The 24098-nt window shown below is 40.6% G+C and overlaps 2 protein-coding genes across 2 annotated transcripts in view; one reads left to right on the top strand and one right to left on the bottom strand.

The window, feature by feature from the left end:
* Window positions 1-3294, top strand: part of CUNH16orf46 (chromosome unknown C16orf46 homolog) — a 6317-nt gene extending 3023 nt beyond the window's left edge. The window contains exons 2-3 of the mRNA XM_019535442.1: window positions 5-34; window positions 1575-3294. Of these exons, the coding sequence (XP_019390987.1) occupies window positions 5-34; window positions 1575-2603 (1059 nt within the window). The 3' untranslated portion in view covers window positions 2604-3294. The remainder of the gene's footprint in view (window positions 1-4; window positions 35-1574) is intronic.
* An 11456-nt stretch (window positions 3295-14750) lies between these two features.
* ATMIN (ATM interactor) lies at window positions 14751-23841 on the bottom strand. Its single transcript, XM_019535932.1, has 3 exons — window positions 21732-23841; window positions 19960-20159; window positions 14751-18920 (listed from the first exon to the last, which is right to left on the bottom strand). The coding sequence occupies exons 1-3, from the start codon at window positions 21846-21848 to the stop codon at window positions 17084-17086; spliced, it is 2154 nt and encodes a 717-aa protein (XP_019391477.1). The 5' UTR covers window positions 21849-23841; the 3' UTR covers window positions 14751-17083.
* Between the last annotated feature and the right edge of the window lie 257 nt (window positions 23842-24098).

Here is a 24098-nt window from a genome sequence, read left to right as displayed (position 1 = left end):
GGAGCGGGGGCTCGGCGCCGGCTGGGTCGCGGCGGTGAGTGGCCCCGGGGGGTGGGATCGGGTCCCCGACACGTGTTACATTCATGGTGGCAACGACAGGGACATGCTGCCATGTCATGCGCCACGCCGTGAGGAACCAGCCACGACAACGTCTCACATGTAACGACCTGACATTCCATGTTGAACGCTGTTGTGGCTGGTTTGTATGCTGCACAGTGGAGCCTTAACTTTGCCCCTGGACAGTGGGGGGTGGGGGGGTGGGAAGCAAGGTTAAGGCCCTACAGTGCAGCTTCAAAAATTCCCCCCATTCCATACACAGCACTTTTAAGATCCTGGGCACACAACACAGGCAGAGGACTTTTATCTCAGATCCCACAAACTGCAGATCCTGAACATGTGGCATGGCAGATGGTGTGGTTTTTGGGATCAGGGATAACGTTTTTCAAATCCCATTGCATTACCATCTGGCCTGGATGGCCCCTTGCAACAAAAGAAAGATAAATTTTAAGTAAGTGGATCAAGGATACTAATTAAGGGGAAAAGTTTCAGAGATGATGGTTATGATTTACCTGCAGAAAGGGGAGAACAAGAGGAAAACAAAGGACGACAAACCCTTCGTTGAACACTTTTGGTAGCAGAATGAAACATCAAGATCATTCTGTACAAAAGAACCAAAATCTACTAATCAGACAGTAGCTTTTACAATAGAATGACGTGGCAGGTGCTCCTCTGAACCCCTTAAGAATAAAAAGCTTTGGAGAACAGGCCATTTGCCATTTTTGTTTTCAGGACTGATCATTTTCCTTTACGTTTCCAGCTTTGGTAAGGGAGATCTACAGTTACCATTTTTACATCTGTGGAGATGTAGGTTGCTTGTATAAAGTTCTGTAGAGAAATCTATTCCACTTAGTCACTTGCCAAATGAGGTTATTACCTTTAAGCATCATTCAATACCAGGTGAGCAAATGCTCTTCTAGCCTGATGCTGCTGTGATCTACAAGAGATCTACATCCGAATAGATTTTACTTGGCTTTTGCTTTACTTGGTCAGCAGAGTCCATAATTTTTATTTTATTTTATTTTATTTTTTTTTTTTTTTTATAGTGGAGGCAATGCTTTCCATTTTAAACTGGTGTTTTAATTATTTCTCTTAGTTACATAAACTGGTATAGTTCAGTTTTCTTTCATACCTTTGGTTAGAGGAGTTAAGAAAAGGTGATACAACCCAAATCAAATCCACAGTGGAGGGAGAGGACTTTTCTCGTTTAGAGGTAACATAATTTGATTTGTTATTATCTTATGTTTTTTGCTGTCAGGCTTGCAGAGTCAGACTCTGGGTAGACTACCATTGCAAGCAAGACAGTCATGAAAACCTAGCCAATTTAAGACTTCTCGGAGTACAGCTTAAAAGGGACTTCCAAAACCACAAAATAACCTGGGGTTTTTTTTTGTTCTACTGTAAAAACTTGAATAGCTTGAGTGGTGCTACTTACTAGCAATGATTCTTACATCTTTCATTTCCTTTTTTGTGAAGTATCTAACTGCATTAGACTTAATGTACTTCTCTGTTGTCAGGTGCAAGGCTGGGGTAAAGCTGCTCCATTTGCCTGCCTACAGGTGCAAAAGAAAGTCAAGAAATCAAGGGCAAGTGAAGCTGTCAACAACAACTGCCTGATTTGCTCAGATATGATGCAAACCGCTGAAAAAAGTTTGGTCCTAGAAACCAAGCCCGCAAAAGAACAGTCAAAACCTAACAGCAAGTTCAGTACGTGTACTACAGAGGAGACTGCGTCAGAAAAGGAAGAGGTTCCAGTCCATCCAAGCGAGGCCATCTGCTGTTCTACCACAGATGGTGTTAAGAGAGAAGTTTGTAATGGCAAGTTTCACTCCCCTCAGGCCTTCCAAGGTGAAAAGAAAAGTTTGCCAATAAAGGAATTCAGCATATGGCATCTAGAAACATTGAAACATAAAGACAGGAAAAGCTATGAGCCTAGCGTGCCCAACACTGATAATGCCGAGTCTTTGTCAAAGCCATCGCTAGTTTTGCCACCAGTGAGAGATGCTGCTCCCAAGAATAACCCAGATGCTTCTTTAAAGAAGAATAAAGCAGTCTTCTCCCAGACAAAAATGCTCTATGGTACTTCAGAAGAGACTGCTTCTGACAGTCATGAATCTCAAACAGAGCAAAAGGGGGAAACAGGAATCGATGTTGTGAGTACTACAGTGAAGGAGAAAATGAAAATGAATGAATCATCCTATGTCCCAAGCCTGCCAAAGGCCTCCTTTCTGCAAGGGGACCCTGAGCCATTGCACTGGCATTGTGCTCTTTTGCCAGATAAAAAGACAGCAATCACTTCTAATTCTGTCACTTTAAAAAAAAACTGTAATCTTGCCAGCATGCAATTTCTGCAAACAAAAGGATTACAGTACACAAAACAGGAGGCAATCAGGAGCCCTTTCACCAGTAACATCAGAAGCAGAAATCCGGAGGCCAAGCAAGGAAGTGAATCAAAGATACAGGAGCTCTCTCTGCTTTCTGGACTGTTGCCTTCCTTAACGGTCAGCCACGTTGCACTAACTCCACTGTCTTCTAAACTGACCTAACATTTTTTATATTGTAATTCCATGCCTTTTTTTTTTCTTTTTGTATTTGTTGGGCTCATTGTATGAGAAAAACAATTGAAGATACACACTAAATTCTGCTTCTGAGCACAACTATTCGTCAATTTTGTAGGTGTTATTGGTGTGTCAGTTTATAACACTATACTTTCAAATAGATTTACTTTTCAGTTTACAGATTAAAAAGTTCTGACTCCTTTGTTCTGGAGGTGGCTGAAATGCAGCTTCCTAATTCGGATGCAGCCCTTGCGCGGTATGATCGTGTGTGGAATTTTGGTACCCGATCCAGCTAAGCATCTAAGCTTAACTTCAAGTATATTCCTGATGCCATGTCTAGGAAGCAAGGCATTTAAGAGTGTTTTTAATTTAAGCACAGGATTAAGTGCTATTGAGTTCCATAGGCCTGAAGTGTTTGTACAAGCACTTTGCTGAGCTGAAGCTGAAAAAAATGCATTAGAAATAGTCCTTCACTGACCTGGAAAACAGCAGCTTTACTGTAGGGCCATGACCAAATGATCAGTTATTTACCACTTTTTGTTTTCATTTGGTTTTAAGTATGATTTAAGATTTTCTCCTCATTTCTTTGCTTCCTTCCACATTTGACTAGCTTGTAACCCTTGACTTTTTTTAGTGAACAGGGATTTTTAGATAAAGTTTTGTCTGTCTGTTAAGTGAACAGTGTTTTAGTTTCACTTTAGTTTGCTGCTATAACTTAAAGTAACTTTGCATTCACAAAGTATGGCAGTTTAGATTAAATGCTTTTTCACATGCATACTACTACATCTTCCTCAGTCTACAAACCAGATTTTGTGCCACATAATTTTCTCCCTATTTTGATGCATTTGATACTACCTTAAAAGCAAACCGGGCAGTAGGGCAGCCCCAGGAGGGAGACAGCCAGCTCTGTCCCATTCCTGCTGCCATAGCTGCACCTAGCAAGGCGCTGCCCACACAGCAGGTACTGGGGCCTGCACCAGGGCAGGCCAGGCAGGATCCCCCATCAGGCCTGCCCACAGCTAGGAGTGGGGCAATACCCGCGTGGTGGCTCTACTGCTTGCTCCCAAGGAAGGTAGTAAAGCCCCAGCTGAGTCCCCACAGGCCACCGCTTTTGTAGCCCCCTCCCCTGCGGTCCCAGTGTCTATGGTTGCAGTGCTCCAACCCACACCCAGGTACAAGTTTAAATATTTACAAATATACATATTTAAATAATTTGCAGTTTAAATATGCAGAGTTAGATTGTTTCTATACCCAGTCCACCAACATTCTTGAGCGAGTTTGCTGGTCCGTAGTATAAAAAAGGTTGGGAGCCACTGATCTAATGCAGCTTAATGTCTTCACTCACCTTTATAGCCAGAGGAGAGTAAATAGTTTCAGAAGCCCTTAGTAAACAGAGAATGTGTTTTTTTATTGCAACATGAAGAAAGCCATCACTGCTTTATAACATGGTTAGGCCTTCAGTTTGACCTCTCAAATCTGCAAGATAGCACTTGAAACAATAAAGCATTGTTAGTTTGGAGAGAAGAGTGCCACCTACTGAAAGCCCATATTTTGAATCCCTGCTTTGGAGAATTCACTGTGCTACATTTCAGTGATAAGCACTCAGCTCTATCCTGAGATTAATTAATTTTCTTTCTCTGGTTACGTTTTACTCCAGTGATTATGGTAAATAAGCAGAACTGTTTAAAAACTTGGAGCAGTGACTGGTGGCAAATTGCATCCCTTGGTATAAATAAATAAATAGAGAGCGTAGAATTCTGCAGATAATATTTCTGTATGAGTTCGGGATGGAGTAGTAGGATCACCCCCAAGTAATTGAGAAAGAAAGCGTCATTTCCGATTCAAATCTTGCAAACCTTACTGGGGAAAAAAAATGCATAGTCATGTCTGCTTACAGGATTTGCAAGTTACTTCACTAGGGCTTGCACTTAAACAATGATGATGGAATTTGCCTCATCTTTCCAGTAAAGGCTTCCCACAGTTCATTAAAATTTTAAGTTCTTTTTTATAGCAGTTAGTATCAGGTATTCCGCTGTGTGTGCTTATGACTAAGTGTGGGAATCTGAGAGCAACTGTGAGAGACATTTACATATAAGCCCAGACAGAAGCGTGAAAGTGAGCGCTGCTTTACCTACCTTCTGTTCTGTGAAATAATGGCTATTACAGCATGTCGTTGCATAGAATAACCAAATCATTTGAATTCTAAGGTTGGTTTACAAATACTGTAATTTGAATCAGGAACATGGTGCCCATGATATTAGTGTAGGAAGAGGAGAAAAGAGTCATTTATAAAGATATCTGACTATAAGTTACCTCTGCTGTTGTAGAGGAAAGTCAGAGTTGACTGCAGCATTCAGCATTTTGCTCATTTAAATGCCCTTGCCTTTGGAAGTCTCGAGCAGTAACCAGCTGAGGTCAGTAGCTCCATTTTATCTTAGTTGTTTCCAGGCATCAAGGCAGTAGAAAGTCAACAAGTCTGTCATAACAGTTTCATAGGCATGATAATATATTGACAGAATAGAGACCTTGGCAAAGGCTGTTTTCTTTTCCCCAGTGCTCATGCTAGAATTGTCCTTCAATCTTCCCAGGTTTGCACTGTTATCCTACATCTTTACTTGCTTGGTGATTTAGAAACTTCCTAGATGGGAAGACAAAATGTGATCTGCCTTATTTTTATGGTTCTAATTAAAGCTTTAGGATGAAACTCACTACTGATACATACCATGGGCCACTGCATAAAATGAGGAGATGCGTTTTACTACAGAACAAGGTACCTCCCTGACCAGGAATCTGTCGGGGAACAATCTATCCAGGCATCATCAGCCACGGGCTGGATCTGGCTGCCTGCATGCATGCAGGGGGCTGATCTGAAGCGGCTGCTTTAAAGTGGTGACTTCAAGAAAGCCTCCTGCTCTGTGCCCTTGCCAACTTTGTTTCCAATTGGTGTTCACCATGGTTTTCAGTGGCACCTCTTAAGCAGAGGAGGGCAGAGAGATTGGCAATCCAGACCTCTGAAAGGTTGATGACCCCTGACCTAGGATGTTTCCGAAGCAGCGCTGCAGAGGGAAGTTTTCTCTCTCCTAGTCTCCAACACAATGTTCTAGTTTTAAAACAAAACAAAAAAGCCCTGTTCTGAGGCAAGCAGTAGAAATTAAGAGCAAATAAAATCCTTCACAAACAGTACAAAAGGCGAAACAGCTCAAACATCTGCTTCTGGTCCTCACACAATACTTTATTTGCTCTTCACTAGCTAGCAATATTGAAACGCATGTACAAGGCAGATGTAAATACTAACATTTCCAAGTTTTGAAAGGAAGGATGTTGTTTATTGTTCAGACAAGAGAAAATGCCATGCCCCAGTGCGAATACGGAAAAGTGACCTATTGTATTACTTATGAACTAAGAGGAAGCAAAGCCAAACATCCATGCTCATTAGAGTAATTAAATAAAATAGCATTCACTGGATGTCAAGATGTAACACAGGGTAAACAATCTGACATTAAAGGAAAGTTTGAGGGTAGAGTAAAAAAACAGGTTCGGTTCCAAGTTTTATGGGTGTATTAACAAGTTACTCTTAAAGATTTGTTTTAAAAGAGCCAAATGTCTTGGTTATTCTTTGTACTTTGTTTTCACTATGAGGACTCATTACTTTTCTAGGTCTAACTTGGTTAGGATTTAGGAACAAAAGACTTTTATTGGGCATTTTAAGAGCAGCTTTAGTAAAATGCAAGTAATATTAATGAATACAAGTATTTAAAAAAGTAAAGTAGTAGAGAGTAGAAAGGCAAATAGAATAGTAAAAGGAAATAATTATTCTCCAGTACCCAGAGAAAATGACCATCATCTTTCAGTTTGTAAAGGGAAATGTGTTGCTTGTGCATCCATTGTGCAAATTCAAGTGCAGGATAACACCGCAACTCAGCGGAGCTCTAATATACTCAATTACTCCCTTATATAATTATAAACAGCGACATTTTGCACTGTAGTAATCCATAGTGTCCCATAGCCCTCATGTTTCAAAGGCAGCAGGCCAGGGTCTGATATCAGTTACTTCTCAGAAAATAGAAAATTTTGATTTTATAAGCATTTTATTACTGAGTGGCATCTCAGCACTCAAAACAATAATGAATCGAGGCTTACACTACTCATAAGATGGGGACATATCAATTTTACAGATGCAGAACTTGGGCCATACAGAGGGCAAGAGACTTGAACAAAGTCCCACACTGGAAGTCTGTGACGGGAGTCTAGAACAGAACCCAGATCCATAGTCTTGCACATCCTGTGCGCCAACAATAAGACCCCCCCCATTTCCTTCTGCCCACTGTCTTCAGTGGAACTGTTCTGGATGTAGGATGGTAAGGCTGAAATCAGAAATTGCCCTGACAAGCAGAATGTGTACATGCTTTATAGCTGCCTGGGTGAATTTGGACTGTCCTAAAGTGTGAGGAGTTACAAGAATCTTCCTCTTAAGTGAGCTACAACTTCCTACAGGTGAGGATTTTATGGTAAAAAAACAAAAAAAAGGGTGGTCATTGAAGCCTTTGTAAAACTGACAATGTCAAATTCATACAAGAGGTAGAAAGAGGTTTCTACTGGAATAGGATAGGCATCAGGAGGTGACAGCCATGGAATAGTCATGCTTCTGGCTAACTGCTCCAAAAGACACAAATGAAGCGGGCTATATAACCTGTATTGCAAACTTGGACTTGTCAGAAGAACTGAGAAAAGGATTTTTTTTTAAATGAGGTAGAGAAGAACAAGCCGTCTACATCTGGGATGTTTTGATCCCAAAGAAGATTCAAAAGAATTGTACTCTTTTAATCTCAATACTATAACACACTTAGCAACTACCTGGATAATTATTTTACTATTAGTAATGGAGATTTAATATGCTTTTGTGTTCCAGGTAAAACGTTGGGGTAAAGGTGCTCCTGTCACTTGCCATGAAGTACACAGCAAGTCCAAAAAACCAATGGCAAGCAAAACAGTTACTTACCTATCATGCATAGATCTTGTGCCAGCTACTGACAGAGATGTGGCCCAGACAACTAAGTCTACAGAAACATCAAAAATTAATTTAAAATTGCCTACATGTGCTATAGGAGATACTGTTTTGGGAAGAGAAAAAGTTCCAGTGTATTGCATTGAGCCTTTTAGTTGTGTTGCTATGACAAATGGCTCCAAGGGAGCAAGGCATATCAACAAATCATGTTCTAGTCAGACTTTCCAAGATGAAAAGAAAAATATGCTGAGAAAAGAACTCAATAAGAGCCAACCAGAAAAGCAAATAAACAAATGCCAGGAACATAAAGATACCAGTCTACTGCGCTTAAGCCTTCATTCTCCTTATGAAAGCCTGACATGTGCGACTCTAAAGACATTACTGGTCCTGTTACCGCAGACAACAGCAGCTCCCTTTTTGCCGCGGGACCCATCTAGAGAGAAAAGCAGTGTGGTTTCCATTCGGGGTAATGATCTAAGTCTCAGTGCTGCTTCTACCGAAACAGATTCCTGTGTTCATGGTACTAAACCCAAGCAAACGGGTGAAAAGGAAACAGATGATGACATGAACATCATACAGAAAGTAAAACATCATACAGCACTTTTTGATCACTGGCTCTCAGAGGCCTCATTCTTGCATGTCAGCCCCAAGCACTTGCACTGGCTTTATGCTTTTTCATCAGACAAAAATACTGCACCTGTTTCTAGCTCGCTCGCTTGGACAGAGAACAGTCAGCTTGCCAGCATGCAGTTTCCGCAAATGGGGAATACAAAATACCAAACCTAGCTTTGTTAGGGCTGCTTTCAGTAATAGCAGAAGTCACCACACACGTGGTGAAACTAAAGGAAGCAGGTCAAAAATCTCTCTCAGGACAGCTGTTGCCACCCTTAACAGTCAGAGGTATCACAATGCCCATGGTGCCTTCTAGAGTTTCTGGCCCTTTTTGACCATTTTGTACCTGCCCTCTGGTTTAGTCTATGATTTCAGATCATTGGGTCAAATCTGCTCAGCTGGGCCAATATAAAATCTGGAGTAACTCCACCAGTCTAATTGACAGAATTCGACTGAAAGTGGTTCTGTGCAGTTTCTTTTTTGGACATATACCATTCGAAAACAGCTTCAGATACCTTAACCTAAGACTCAATGCCCAGCTAACTGCTGAACGCCAACTGCCTATCTAAAAGCATTTGTGAAATCTGGTAACCTTCTCACTGCCATCAGGAAAGAGGGGGAACTGACAGACGAGACACTCTGAAGAAGTCTGTAAAACCCAATGCAACATTTCCATCTACACCCTGCATTAAATACAATTCATGTCAATATACACAAGTAACCAAGAGGCAGTCCTCCCAGGCTAGACACTAAACCAGATTGCAAAGCTGTGCATGCATCTATACACAATAAGGATTACTTCAACTTCAACATAATGCCCTCTGGTGATAAATTTAGCACTTGTTCAGTAAGATGCAGCACTCTCAGCACTTTGGTTGCACATTCTTGAGACCAGAGTGTTGTGTCCGTGTTCACAGGGGTGCTACACCTGGAAATGTATCAGTGCACAAGAAGCTGTACAAGTCAGTCTTGCCATGGTTAAAATGCAGCTGAGTTGGACAAATGCAGTACTAAAATGTCTCAGGTTTAATGCTGCTGGTCTTGCGCAGGTGCAAATCCATACTAGAGCACGTCTCTACCCCAGCGTGGCCTGACAATGTTTTGCATACAGCCCAAACATGGCAGACACCCAGTAACAAAACAGCTTCACTCAGTCACTTCTATTTGTTTCTATTCCCTTGAATACTGGGCACCTATGCAGGATATCAGTACAGTGGTACACTGGGGGCAACAAGGGTAAGCTAGTGTTTTGCACGCGGAAGCATCCAGTTTGTTGGGGGGCAGTATTAAGTGCGTGTTGGTAGTGGGAGGGAGAGAAGCAGGGGAGATGTTCAGAGAATGAATAAATGGTTCAAAAGCAGCACAAGCAAGTTACCTTGGCATGTCTTGGTTATAGGTTTTGCTTTGTTTGTACCATAATCTCTAGTTCTACCTAAAATTTGGAGACGGGAGTAAAACTTGACTTCCACCTTACCAAATGACTAACATTAAATTTATGGATCTCATACAGCCATGACAAATCCACTTTCTATATGCATTTCAAAAGGTAATTTAGTTACATTTTTGTTCACGTTATCTTTTGCCAATCTGTGTTCCGTCACCGTACGATGCCATAGTGCAGGACTGGCAGTGAATTTGAGGTTTTTCTAGAAAGTTTTTTCTTTGTTTCCTTATTCCCTCTATTTTCTTTGCAATGTCCTGTGACAGTTTATCAGCTTTGTAGTAACTTGCAGCAGCCCAAACCATAGTCAAGACCCTGCGCTTTACTGCAATCAACTAGCATCTGCATCTGACAGCCGTTTTAGAAACCAGCTGGTAAATCACTGGGAAACCAAACTAGGCATCTTATGTGGCACTGTTCTGTGTACAATATGGATTACTTCAATACCTTACCCAGTACCCTTTGTAGAGGAATGTAGCACTTCTTTATTAATATACCTCAATACCACACAGCAGGCAAGAGAAGGCTATATCCAACTGAAACCAGTAGGAAAAGGCAGGAAAGCAACATATTTTTTTCTATTTTTAGAGTCAATGATGATTAGAAGTTTCTACAGGTTTTTAAACAATAGGCCCTGAGAATTTTGCTGCTTTACACCATGGCTCCTCTAAGAGCACTGGGCTGCAGGCACAGACTGAGCGTTAGTTTGGCCCTGTACACTGCAACGGTTATCATGGAAGTGCCAGGTATAGCTCCATAGTTCCAAGTTTCATTTTGCATTGTGAGCAGCGGTCCAGCGACTTTATTGTATATGGACAACATAGTGCCACTCCTTCGCTGGTCTTCCCTACCCCACTCTGTAAAACACTCTGTAGTGGCATCTTTGACATTCAACAGAGTATCCTTCTATATAGAACTCCAATGAAAAAAAATTCTCATTCAGAAATGATTTCTTATACAGCTAATACAAGTGATTATCTACCTTCCTTTGGAAATTCAAGCATGACCACAATGAAAAAAAAATACTACCAAGGCAAAACACAGACTGAAATAGTTTATTCCAAAATATGCATAATTTAAAGAAGTACTCAAGGACTTCATTGAACAAAAATGTTTCAACACTGTTGTGAAGAAGTTGTAGCTTTATGTAACACTCCAGCTTCCTTCAGAGAATAACGAGACATGAAAAAAAAATCTTTTGGCACAGGGTTCTCTTTGCATGCATTAGCATACGAAACATTTCACAACTATTACTAAGACAACACTCCTTCTTTGGATTGTCACTTGTAAGTTGTATATAAAACAAACAAACAAAAGCTTATTTCTGACTTTCAATGCAAGTTTACTGGCTAAAATAAAGACGACAAACAGAAAACCCCCTTGAAAACAGTCTGTCCATTAGAAGTTGAAGCGTCGTACTGTGATGGAATAAGACATTTCTGATGACATTTGCCAACTGTATTTGAAGCGTGCCTCAACACGCTGCAGGAAAGATGCACTTTTGGGATTTAGTACTTACCCATTTCAAATACTTAACTGGAACATTAATTAGGTGCTGAATTCTAGTAAATGCTCCATAACTAGAATACGCGCCATATTTTCCAGCAGGCTGAGCCCGTTTCCCATATGTGCACTTGCAAATACATGCGTTGAGTAGTCAGCTCTGTGAGTACTTGAAGCATCATGCATGCACTAAGTTGTCAAACTTCACCCACTCTGAAATGAAGGCCACTGCAGAAACGTTAACACCACATGGGAGTCATCTAGTGTTTTCGGTCAGTAGTTAGGCAGCAGATGCTGCCCAGAAGCCAGTATAAAAGGCAATTTTAGAAGACTGTGAATCAGAAGGAGCTAAAAAGCTTCTGATCTCTTAAAGCAGAAGAAACTCATTTTAGGGATAGCTAGCATTTCAGACAGTCCAATTCAAATTTTCACGAAGCAGTAGTCATGCACGCAAACACCACCATGGTATTAACTTGATAGCAAGGCAATGCCCAGTTGAACGATCTGGCCTTACGATACTATTCATTGCACAGCAATGGCATTTAAATAAGAGTACTCAGTCTAGCTATCGGCTGGCAAATCATTCCATTGACTTTTGTCACTCAAGCGTCTAAACTAATTCACATCAACTGATATAAAAAAGTCTTCAGAAGTTTGACAACGATTTACAAAACTCATGTAACTGCACCATGCACTGACAAAAAAATTCCAGATAAGTAAATATATATTAAAAAAAATCATTACCACATAGTGTTTAAAGAGTTCTCAGTAGAAGCCTATTTGCAGTAACTTTGTTGTACCTCAGAAACACAAGCATGGCTGCATTTTAAAACAAAAATCACAAAATGTGAAAAACAAGGCTCACTATCGTAAGTGAAATTTTTGGTGTAAAGTAATTTGGAACAACAAAAGCTGGTAAGTGAAGATTGTGTTGTCAAACACAGCAGCTCAAAACAGATTAAAAGCAAAGAGTAGAGAATGACTTTCCCCATTGTAACAGGCAATTTAAAACATGGTTACAGACTAGTGGTCAATTTTAATCAGATATTTGCTTTTACGCTGAGAACAACATAAACTGAACGAACGTGTAACTGTAGCAACCACAACACTTTATCCAGGTAGTAGGTACATTACCTTTTTAATCCTATTAAGCACCAAGTGGGGGGCCTCCGTCCTGGCAACAGTTCTGTATTTTTTGAAGTTGAAAATATGAATGATATTCTTCACATTCCTTATTTTAAACACAGGCATAAATGCCAGGAACTAGGTCTAAAATATTAAAGAGCTGTCAACTTTATTCCTTTAGAAATCTCCTCTGTTGTCTTTGCTTTTTTGACATACGTATGGTAACAGGACAGAATTTAGCCTTTTGCTTTTAAAGCGACATGGCAAAGGTATACCTGGGAGTAAGCTTCTCAGGGAAGTATGAAAAAAAAATAGTGTTGGGAAATCATAGGTGTGGGTCCTGAGTTATTCATAGCTTGAACAGGTTCTCCACAACCAGTTTTACAGACCAAGTTTGTGCACTTCAGATAAATCTTTGTAGAAGTGTTTTTGCTTAAGGATTCAAACACCTGGGAAGAAAGTGTCCACGTTTTCTTCTCAGCCACTAACTGCTTTACTTTAGTGTACACTAATGCACACATAATAGTCTTTTATTCAAAGACACCCAATTTCTACTGGGTTGAACGAGGGGTGTACTTTCTTGCAATGAAAACAGTGCTTTTTATATACTAAAAACTCAAGTATTTACAAGAGTGGAAGTGAAACTGGATGTGGATGCCTGCATCTCTCTGCTTACACTGTGATCAGTACTTGGTATGGAAACATCAGCACTAACAAACACAAGACAGCTGGATGTTAAGTTTTTCACCTCTTCGTGCTTAACTTTTTTATGAACTATAAAATGAGGCTGTCCTCCAAACTTGCTTAGGTGCAGTTATTATTCAAAATGTTCTAGATGGATGTGGAATTTAACTTTTATAGGTGCCAGTATTCTCCCCCGGAAGCAGAGCCCAGGGTTCTGAATTAATGTATGCAATTGCCTGCGTTATATTTGCATGCCAACAGCTAGTGTAGAGGCACATTAATCAGTGTGGCACTTCACTGGCTAGGTGTGGGGAAAAATGTCCAATTTTACAGCTTGTGGCTATTACAGATTTGGACACGTCCGTATCTAAGATACTTGGAATTGATTAAGGTTTGATCCACTGAAGTCAAGAGAAGACTCCTATAAATGTCACTGATTTTGATCAGGCTCTGGGAGCATTACAGGTTTTCCCCACTGTTCTCTGAAGGATCAGGCTATGACCGCTGCCAAGAGGCAGGGGCTAGATCCACCACGAGGCAAATCCTAATCCTACATTAACATTTTTCCCACATGGAAGCTGGTCCTGGAGTACAAGATTAGTGTTATCAAGCGAGTGTCCAGGAAAAGGAGAAATAAAAGCTAACACCTGCAGGGAACAAAAATGGGATCATAAAGGTCCAAGCATTAATGCCAAAGACCACTTGGAGAAAAAAAATCAAAAGTCTGTACCAAGACACTATAGGGAATCATTTGTTTTTGAAAATAAAGAAAACAAACAAAAGCCACTCCTATTTGCTTGTTGGCCCATTACTACCGTTTAAATTTCATGATAAAGCCGTGGCAAAGAGACACCACCAACCTGCAACTTGACACCTACAATATGTTGGGGTTGCCTTAAAAGCCAGCAACAAACTGGACCAAAGGACAGTTGTGGTCACTGTTCAAACTACTGGAAAAGTAATGCTAATTTTTTTTTTTAATATATTAAATCACATTGAAAATAGCACAGATTACCTGGGAAGGAAAATGGTAGTTTTATTATTTGAAAACAAGATGTTTAAAAAAAAAATTAGGAAGTATTGGTTATTAATGTTCAGCTCAACATTACAAACCAAGTTTTGATGAGCTTATTCAGTGCATAGTACAATAACCAATCTGGTTATCACCTGCACGTTTCTGCAATACAAATATATCTCTGACTGAATACCAAATGAAAGACACACGATGTGGGATCCACTGATTTAGTGTTCCCCAGCCTCATCTTCATAATTATTTCTGATGCAAGGTTCCTGCACCAGGTTTGAGGGATGTAGGTAACTTTGGAACTAAAGCAAGCACTATTCTTTAAATACAGGGCACATTTAATAAATATTGTAAAATTGCACTTAATTCATTTCACTTGACACCAATGTATCAGATTTTAAGCCAGGGGAAATTAGAAAAAGGGGTATATATTTTTTTTTCTGGTTTGCTGAACTCAGAGCTCCTACCGAAATATTGTGTTCTGCAACTACGTATTTTAGAGAAATGCATCGGCTAGCTGTTCACAGTAACAGGCACAGTAAACTTGTTTCTGCTGAAAAAGGGCGTTGGTTGTTTCCCAAAGGCCACAGTCATTTGTAATCGTGTACAATTCACTCCTTCATGAAGAGTTTTACAGAGATTCATTCTGAGATCTAAACCAGAAGGTGAAAGCTATTCTGGTTAGGTGACTAGCACTGGACAACCCATTGGTAATGGGCCCATACTGCAAGTGGGCCCACACTGCAAATATGCTCTTTGAATACGTCTGACCGATTCCTACTCTTGGATTCTCAGCCCACAAAACAGCCTGAACTTTTAAAGCAAAGAGGTGCCAGGAATCAGCACTCCCTCACAATACCCCAACTTCTAAGGTAGGTACATTCCACCTCTAGAAAACAACATAATTTGCCAACTGTAAGTACTTTGCAATAACTTGCACAAACCTAACTGCTTCCTTGGAGATGCCAGTATAGCCAGTTGGGGATAAAGATTCCTCGGGACAAAACAGCCAGCAAGAGGCACTCAATCACAAAGGCGGCCATCCTCAGCACTGCTGTTGATACTACAGGATGAACACCCATCTTGCACATTAGGAAGAGATGGGAAATAGAGATGCGTTTCAATCAACCCCTTACTTGGCACCCAGGTTGTTGGGGAACTGATCTTTAGTGTAAACATGGCAATGCTCAAAATCCCCTCAAACACACTAGATGTGCTACTCAAATACATTAAACCTTCCACTTTAAGCTGACCGAGCACCTTGGGATTCAGGCCCATGACTCGGACGCACGGGTGAAGAACACTGCAGCAATGCCTGAAGGTATTTTGTAAGACTTGTATCATATCAAACTCCAACAGTGCATCAAATTCTGACAGCTGGGATTAGAAATCACTTGCACTTCAATGCCAAGGTTATCCAGGCCCTGCTTTACAAACTCCACTGCGCAGAGCTCTACCACCACCATGGCAACAGATTCTGCCAGGGTATTGAGGCAAACTGATTTCCCAACTATTAGTGAGATCACTTGCATCTACATCCTACAGCTACACTGAACTCAAGCCACAGACCAGCAGCTCTAGAAGGTCCTACCAAAAGAGACAGGAGAATGACAGTTCACCTCTGAAGGTCAACAGCATAAATGACACAAACTGGAGATAGGTGGTGATGGACCAAGGAGGGGTTTTAAGGCAAAACATAGCTGGAATTAGCTTTTCAGACTGATCTCCAGGACAGAACGGGATGCTACCAAATACATTCATGACATCCAGGAAACATCAAAAGAAAATCAGTTCTGAAAAAGTTAGGGGAAAAGGATGTACAAAATACTCCTGAGAACATGATTTCATTATCAACTGAATTTTCCAGTGAAAGCTGGGGCATACGGAGCTGTTGTGTCCAGTATAGGCAAAAGATTTGTTGCTAAATGGGGAAGCCAACGGACCCAAAAAACTCTTAGCTTTAGGAGCTACAGCTGGTCTTGCTCTAGGAGTACAGGACCCAAGGGTAGGAATCTAGTCCAAAAAGTATCTTTACAGGTTTTAATATTCTCAAGATTACCCAAGATTTTGGGAATGGTTAATGTTAGTCGTCATAGGATAAGCACTGTATCTTTCTGCAAATAAGCAAAAAAAGGAGAAACTGGTAAATAAATTTCAGTGTAATCTTAGTGTTCTCATCTTTCACCCTGACATTTGAATGTTAGGCATTTCCTTGCTTTGTGTTTCTTACAAGACTTATTACTAGTTCAAACAAATGCCTTCCTTTGGAATACCCAAAATACATATTGTTGCAGTAATACACAGCAAAATCATCATGTGGCAACTTTTTAAGTACATTTTCCTCTCCCCACCACATGCATAGCTAATGCCAATTTAGAGACAAAAAAACCCAAACATTCCTTACCCATATTTGTTGCTCTTTCTACAAGTATAGATCCAAAGGTGTACAGGCAACAAATTTGCTGAACAAAGTGCCTGGACAATACCAGCCTATACCAAAAAGGAGTAAATTTTTAAGAGTTTAAAAAGAGAGAGATGTTAGGGATCTGGTAGCGAGGATTGGTAAACCTTGCCAAACAAGTCTTTTTAAAAACAAAACCAAAAAATTATGCCAAAAACCATTTCCAAAAAGAGGTTGGGGTGCAGGGCAGTGTCAAAAATTAGCTTTTGGTCCAAGACTTTGGAAACCTACATTTAAGCCAGAAATAAAGCTGGTATAGACAGAAGTAAAGCCTAAGTTCAGGTTTAAAATGGAAATGGTGACAAAGCTTTGTAACAGAGTTAGAGCAAAGGAAGGCACCATGACCAAGTTCATTTTAAAGGTCCAAACTTACATTAACAAGTTACAAACATATACACATTTATGCACACATAGTTTATACTGAAATTACATATACACAGTTAAAGTACCTTGCAAGAGGATGAAAAGGCTTTTAGGCCAACTGCATATGGTCAACTACATTCAGCAGTCTGATGTGGGTAACTTGGTCAGTCCCATCTCTCCTCAACACCCCTCACTCACCCCAATAACTTAAATTTGAAACCACAAGGAAAGGAATTTTAGTAAGTAGCACTCAACGGCTTGGTTTGTCAGACGTTTGAAAAAAGGAACACAATTCTGCACAAGTCTGTGTTTCTACAGAACTGAACTGTGACTCCATTGTATTCCATGCCAAGTCAGCCAGAAGAAAGTCATCCATAGCTGTCTGCGTCTCATTGCTGGTAAGGAATAAGTTCCCAAGAGTCTCAAAGGAGCTATCCATAGTCTGTGTTTCAGCACTATTCAGTTGGACTTTGGATTCTAGGTTTTGACCAGGTATATCTTTAGCAGCAGCAGGTACCTCTGTCTGGGTTTCTGTATCAGAGGAGTCGGTGCTCATGGAAAAGCTGGACTGTTTTAGTATACTTCCCAAAGGCAGATGTGTGCTATTGTCTAAAAAAAAATTTAAGTCCGTTTGTGTCTGTGTATCAAACATCTCCAAGCCTAAGAAGTTAGAATTTCCTCGGCAGCTGTAGGATTGAGTAGCACTATCTGCAAATAAGAAGTCAGTCTGGGTTTCAATATCCAGAGATTCCAAAACTGGCTCAGAATTCAGATTCCCAAGTTCACTCTCCTCAGTCTGAGTTTGGATATTGGATGCCGAAAAGAACTCTTCAATGTCGAAGTCTATCCCTGTGCTCTGTGTTGGGGCTGGTGGCAGGGGCGTGTCAGCGCTAGAACTAGAGTCAGACAAGAGACCACGATTATCCAACGTTTGGCCAGACATGCTACCTGACAAGATGTTTTCCAGATCATTTAATAAGTCCATTGTCTGGGTTTGATTATCCATCATATTTTGCTGTGGAAGCATGTTAGCCTGCGTATTGAAGTTGATAATGGGTTCAGATTTTATTGCATCCTGACTCAGGCTCTTGCAGCTACTTCTCTGCAACAAGTTTTGATGTATTGTTGTAGGCATTAGATTGTTTTCCGAGAATCCAATCTGTGTGGAAACATCATACGATGAATGTACATTGTCAAAAATGTCGCTGCACATTACAGCCTGGTCTATATGCACTCTCCCATCAATACAGTCCTGTGTTGTACTGGTTTGAGTCTCTCTAGAAACACCACAGGATGGGAAACAAGCCTGCTCAAAGGCATCTGTCTGAGCAGCTATAGATGAAGTCAGTTTGGAGGTGGGTAGCAGCGTCTGAGTCTGAACGCTAATTGGTAATGAGACCTGGGAACCGAACGACAGGTCTGTCTGAGAGCAAGACGAGACAGAAGAATCAGAAGTCCAGGCTGCAGCTGGCACAAAGTTTTGCGAAATGTAAGATAAGTCTGTCTGCACATTTATTGAAGAGATTTTATTCTTTTGACAGACATTCCCCAGCTCTTGTCCTGAATTATTTGGTGTTACTTTACCCAAGTTGACTTGGACACCCGTGCTAACTGGTTCAACATCACCGGAATTTGCCACCTTCGAAACGGGCACGGCATCTTTAAACACAACCGTTTCTGCCTCCAGTGCTGGAATCAGAATCCCTATGGACTGAGGTAACAAGTGAACAGTGCTCAGAACCGAGCCTTGATTATCCACAGCCACCACAACAGGTTTGACAGAGGAGTCTGCTGCTGACACAAAGATAGGCAAGTGAGCCAGCTGCATTACTGGAAGTTTAACCAAAGCCACTTTGGGCTTTGGCAAAAGCATCTTCGGTGTACATTTTGGCTGGGATAGCGTCTGCTTATTTATATTAGAACTACAGGAGCCTTCAAAAGAAGCCACGGGTTTCACCTCAGACATCTCCAGTTCCGGAGTGCCATTACGACTGGTGTGAGCACTGATAAATGCTTCCTTTGCTTTCTCAGCTAAGTGCTGATTTTGTATTGTAGTTTCCATTTTTCTTTTCTTATTAGGCGGATCCCTGTAAACAGGACAGATCAAGAATTGAAAGTACAATGAAGTCCTCCCTCTCGACTTACTCAATAATGGCAACAGAATGCTGCTGGGGTGGAGGAATTAGTTCAGTTTACAGGCTGGGACACAGCTGTTCATACCAACTGACAGCTTCATTCTTTGCATTTTAAAAGCAGAGAATGAAGACTAAGAACTGCCCTTTCCTTCCCAAATAGTTGGCCAATGCTTATTTTAGGGAAAAAAGTGTCAAAATAAAACAACTGATTTAAACAGGTTTAGTTCATTTGAGAGGTCAGTTAATGGCAATCCTAATCTTTTAAATTATGGCAACAAAGCTCTATTTGTTCTAAAAATTTTCCAAAGCAAATTGCTATAGCTTTAGGGAAACTGTGGGCCTGGACTTTCTTACCAAAGCATACAAAAAAGCATGAAGTATCTTGCAGCAGCTCTGTTTGCAAAATAAAGTACCACAGGATTCAGTTAATAGATTTTGTGCATCGGCACTTTGAATTATATGTCCTTTTCAGAAGATATATTCTCTAATGGCAATTTTTAATAAAAAAAGCTGGCTAACTAAGAGAAAGCATTTATAGGGCTCTATCAGTTTTAAGAGTAAAAATGTAATTAACTCTGCTTATTTCACACTACAGAGCTATATTAACTCAGCACATTCCCAAGCGATCGCTATTATCATGGGATTGCAAGGACCAATTTTAATAAGAACCACTAATAATTATGCTAACAAATGAATACCAGTAGGCATTACCAGTGACATGAGCTCTGCTGGCAGGGCTTCTAGATGTTAAAGGGTAGAAGTCTACAACTGGTGGCAACAAGTAATCAATTACCCTTGCCTTTAGTGGGGCTAGGATCACAGTTAGCAACAATAGGAACTAGTTGCCAACTGTGTACTCATTAAGGGGAATTAATTGTATGCAAGGAAGAGACTGGTTCAAGTCCCATCCACAGGAAAGCAGGTAAAGTGTGTAGGAAAACGATGCCTCGGGACTTTATGTTGTATCACCATCACCAAGTTTCACCTTTACCTGTGCTCTGCAGGGATCTCATGGCCAGTTCTGTAAATATGAGACAGTAATGCTGTTCTGCTGGCATAAGGGCACCCACAAGTACACTGGAAAGTCTTTCCACAGTCCTCTGCGTGTCGTTTCAAGTCCCATTCTGTGCCATAGCAGTTGCTACATTTATCACATTTGTGCTTCTTTTCAGCATGCATTTTCATAAAGTGCTAAAATATACAATGAGAATTAGAAGTCAGGCTGTCAAGGAATTGCATAAGAAGTCATGTATTTACAGAACAGACAATGTAAGCGCTCACAACACATTTTAAGTAATATGCAAGCATTGGAGTGGGAAACCCGAGCCTATTTAGAGACTTTTTAATACTCTACTAGAGATGTATTTAGGCCTTTAATTTTTTGCACTAAAATCTTAAAGAGGTTCATGCACTTTTAGGGCCTAACAATGCAGTACTATGCTAGAGACATGACAACTAGAAACTGATGAATAAGTCCAAATTAAGGAAGTGGAAAAAAGTAAAAACTGAAGTAATTTTTAAAAATCACTTTTGATCATCCAAGATGTGATTTGCACAAATAAAGAGTTAAATACACATTTTACACTGTCATCATCTTTCTAAACACTCTGGGAGGAAGTCTTCAGACAGTATCAGAAAGTGAACCTGCCTGAAATCTCACGATTGGCTACTGACTTATCAGTAGTTTCCACCGTTTTTACCTATATAGAACCCCTATGGGAACGAATTTCACGCTACTGAAATTCATGACAAGTCTGTCATGGACTTAGTGTACACAGAATCAAGTCCACAATGCTCCTCTTTCAAGGGCCTTGATGTTTGATAAATACTAATCTTCAAATCATCTATCCTGAAGAAGGCACCTCCTCTACAATAGAGAAAAAGCAAAGGCTGAGAAGCAGGTAGGCCCCACTGACATTCTTAAAACTGCTGCCAGTTAACTTTGGAGCCACCGCTACCGAGTACCGCAGCTCAGAAAGTTCTGAAGCAGGATTCTCAAAATAAGCATTCGCTTCCCTATCTCGCTTGCAGAGCCCCTTTCCTTCAGCACCCAGCCTCAGCCTTTTCCTCTGCATCTCTGAACTAGCAAGTAAGTCCTAGTGGATCTCCACTCAGTTGGTTTCTGAGGATCCCTTCCTTAAGGACCTAGCTTACCCGAGACGCTGCAGTCTAATTTGGGGCTGAGAATTCCACCAAGTGCCAAAGCTGATCATACAGCAGACTGCTGTTGAAGACAAGCAACTCATATTGGTGGGAGCTATATTGTCAACAGAATAATATTAATTATTCAGAGAAATGTAGAAATTCAGCACATTTTCTGACAAGACATAATGATGGCAAGTGTAAAAAAAAAGTCAACTGTGCAAAAGGCGAGTGTTGTTGGAGACAAAAGCTCATTTTAACTTGACCTTAACCCCTTAGAATGAATAATGCTGACTTTCATTATTACCAGACATTTATAGAAATGTTGCCAGACAAGTTTGCTAAGGGTTTTATAATGAATCTTTCTCCATGCTGTTCACTTTAATGAGTTTCCTGGACATGCCAATGTCTGTTTGACACAAAGGGCCAAGACCTCCTAAAGCAGCTATGGAAAAAGTAGTCTGTGTACAAAGTTGGGCGGCTGCCTGCACTGTCTCTAGAACTTACACATATAAAATGGGACTGTTTTGCACATTTGGGCACACTTTCCATGGATTGTTCTATACTACCTCCATATCTCTTATCCTATTATTTCAGATAAAAGGAGTTCAGATAAAATACCTGTTTTACAAGTGAAAACTGGGAAAATGGCCTGTTTGGTCCTCTAGGGCAGCCTTCAATAGGACAGCAGTAGAATTTCTGTGTAGTTTTCAAACCCTTTCTTATTGTTGCATTCATTTTTCCATCCTGAAAAGTACAGTTCTATTAAATTTTGTCACAGACTTTATGCATCTGGGATACTAATACATTATTCAGAATACAGATTAAACTTCATACCACCTCAGTTTATCCATGTCGGTATTCACACTAGAAGGACCTTTTTAAGTTATTTAAAAGACTATTAAATGCGTTCATCCATTCAGCCACTATTTTATAACTGTACCACCACAAGTATTAAGTGAATCAAAAGAGATTCTGGAGTAGTTATACTACTATTTCAATTCTAAATATTAAATTATCTCAGCTATGACACCAAAAACTTTAAGCAAAGTAATTTACATCTGCATTTTAATAAAATCAAATAGTCTGGACAGCAGTACACCCAAAGCACTGTAAATATTCAGTCTCCCAATGCTGCTTTAATTTTCAATATAAGCTTGATTTATATTGAATGTTGTATTTTTTTTTATAATGACCACACTGACGTTAGAATCTGATTTTGCTAAAGAAAGCAAAAGTAGTAAAATACTGGATACCATGTCAACAATTTGCTTCGGAGAGAGATTTTTCCAGCGAAAATTAAGCAGATTAATCCCCTTCTTATACCACAAGGAAGACTCCCTTCCACCTCACCACTATTATTACAAGTTATCCAGTTTTCAGTCACGTGCATGTGGGTAATTAGGGTAAACTGCAGGCTACTAGTTAAAAGAGGGATCCTGGGGCAAAATACTCAACTGCAGTAGAACAGGCCTGTGCACACTTTGCACAAGTGAAGGAAATTAGTATAGAAAGTCCCCCCCAAGACCTTACAACAAACTAGGAGCCAAACCAGTCCCCAGCATCAGTTATAGTAGCTTGTAACAATCCTCTTGAGGATACTATGGCAAGAATCAGTAAGTAGTCTGATCTGGCTCCACCCTTTGCACAAAGAGCTCTACCTCCCTACCTGTGCCCAGGGTGGAAAGCAACTGCTGGAAGATTTTCTATCTTGGCTCTATGCTAAAGAACTCCCCAGATATTCCCTTATGGCAGATTGCCAGCAGCTTTGTTTTGAGCAGTGCCAAGATAGCAGATCTGGCCCATTTTCTTGTACTGTCTCAGTGGAAAAAAGCAGTTACTTGCTTTAAAAACTGTGGCTCCTTACATTAACTGCCTCCATAGTATTTTTGTTGTAGTAGAAATTTTTAGTAAAAGTTACTAACTAGCCCACCGGAGCTATTCAAGCTCATATTTGTGGTGCTGAACATTCATTGTTAAGATTATAACAGTCAAATGTATCTTCACTGCCACCTCCTACTAGAAACCTTGCCTAGAAGAGTGGACAAAAGAGTGACCACAACTACAGAAATAGTGGTGTAGCTCCTGCATTGACCATGGTGGGAAGAAACCATGACACTTCAGTAACAGCGCCATCAGCAAAACCAGTAAGATTTGTGGTACCAGTGGATCAGAACAGGAAATTCAAAAGCACCTCAGGGCGATGTTTCATCCTCTTTCAGAATGACATCAAGCACTCCTTTCCTGAAGGGCTCATCACTACTTTTCTTCCTGTACTTAGGTGATGCTGCTGCTTGCTGTTATGGACCTGCCTGAAACAAGAGATTAAGCCCTGATGCCCTTGTGCTGCAGCACTAAGGAAGTACCCTGCACTGGACCGTTGCAATGTGGAAGCATCTCTGAGCACTGAAAGAGCCCCTAACACTAACACCAGTACACGTCTGGATAATGCCAGGTTTCATTAGAAAACATAAATTCCCAATGCAACTAAAGGACCCACAAAACTACAGATCCCCAAGAAGCCAAAGCCTGCCTTAACACTAATAACAAAAGGCCCCTACAGAATTAGACTCCAAAGCCAAAGAATCTTCTCTCTCCGGCACAAATTTCTTCATTGCCAGGATGGGATTGGACTTGCTTGGATGTAAGGCCGTCTCACTGGGCAGGTGGCTAAGATGTCATCATCTTGTTCCTGCCATCTGCCTCTCCCCAGCACTGCCCCCCACAACTCTCCTGTGCTTTCTGTATTCTAATTTCTCTCTCTTTCTTATACACTGCTTGTTGCATGTCTTTTTGCAGCATCTGATGAAATGAATAAATATTGTGTGTATATAGCACAAGCTTTCAAATCTAAGATGATATTCTCCCCATCTAGTACAAGAAAAAAAGCCCTTCGTCTTGGATTCAAGTCCCAGGCCAAAGCTGCCACTGCTGTGTGACCAGAGCTCATGTGCTGTGTGCCGGGCGTGAAGGAATGGAGCCAGAGGG

The sequence above is a fragment of the Crocodylus porosus genome, unplaced genomic scaffold (assembly GCF_001723895.1).
Source record: "Crocodylus porosus isolate Cpor-Errol unplaced genomic scaffold, CroPor_comp1, whole genome shotgun sequence".
NCBI classification, from domain to species: Eukaryota; Metazoa; Chordata; order Crocodylia; family Crocodylidae; genus Crocodylus; species Crocodylus porosus.
The sequence above is the reverse complement of the archived record's forward strand: the minus strand, read 5'-3'. Positions and strand labels throughout refer to the sequence as shown.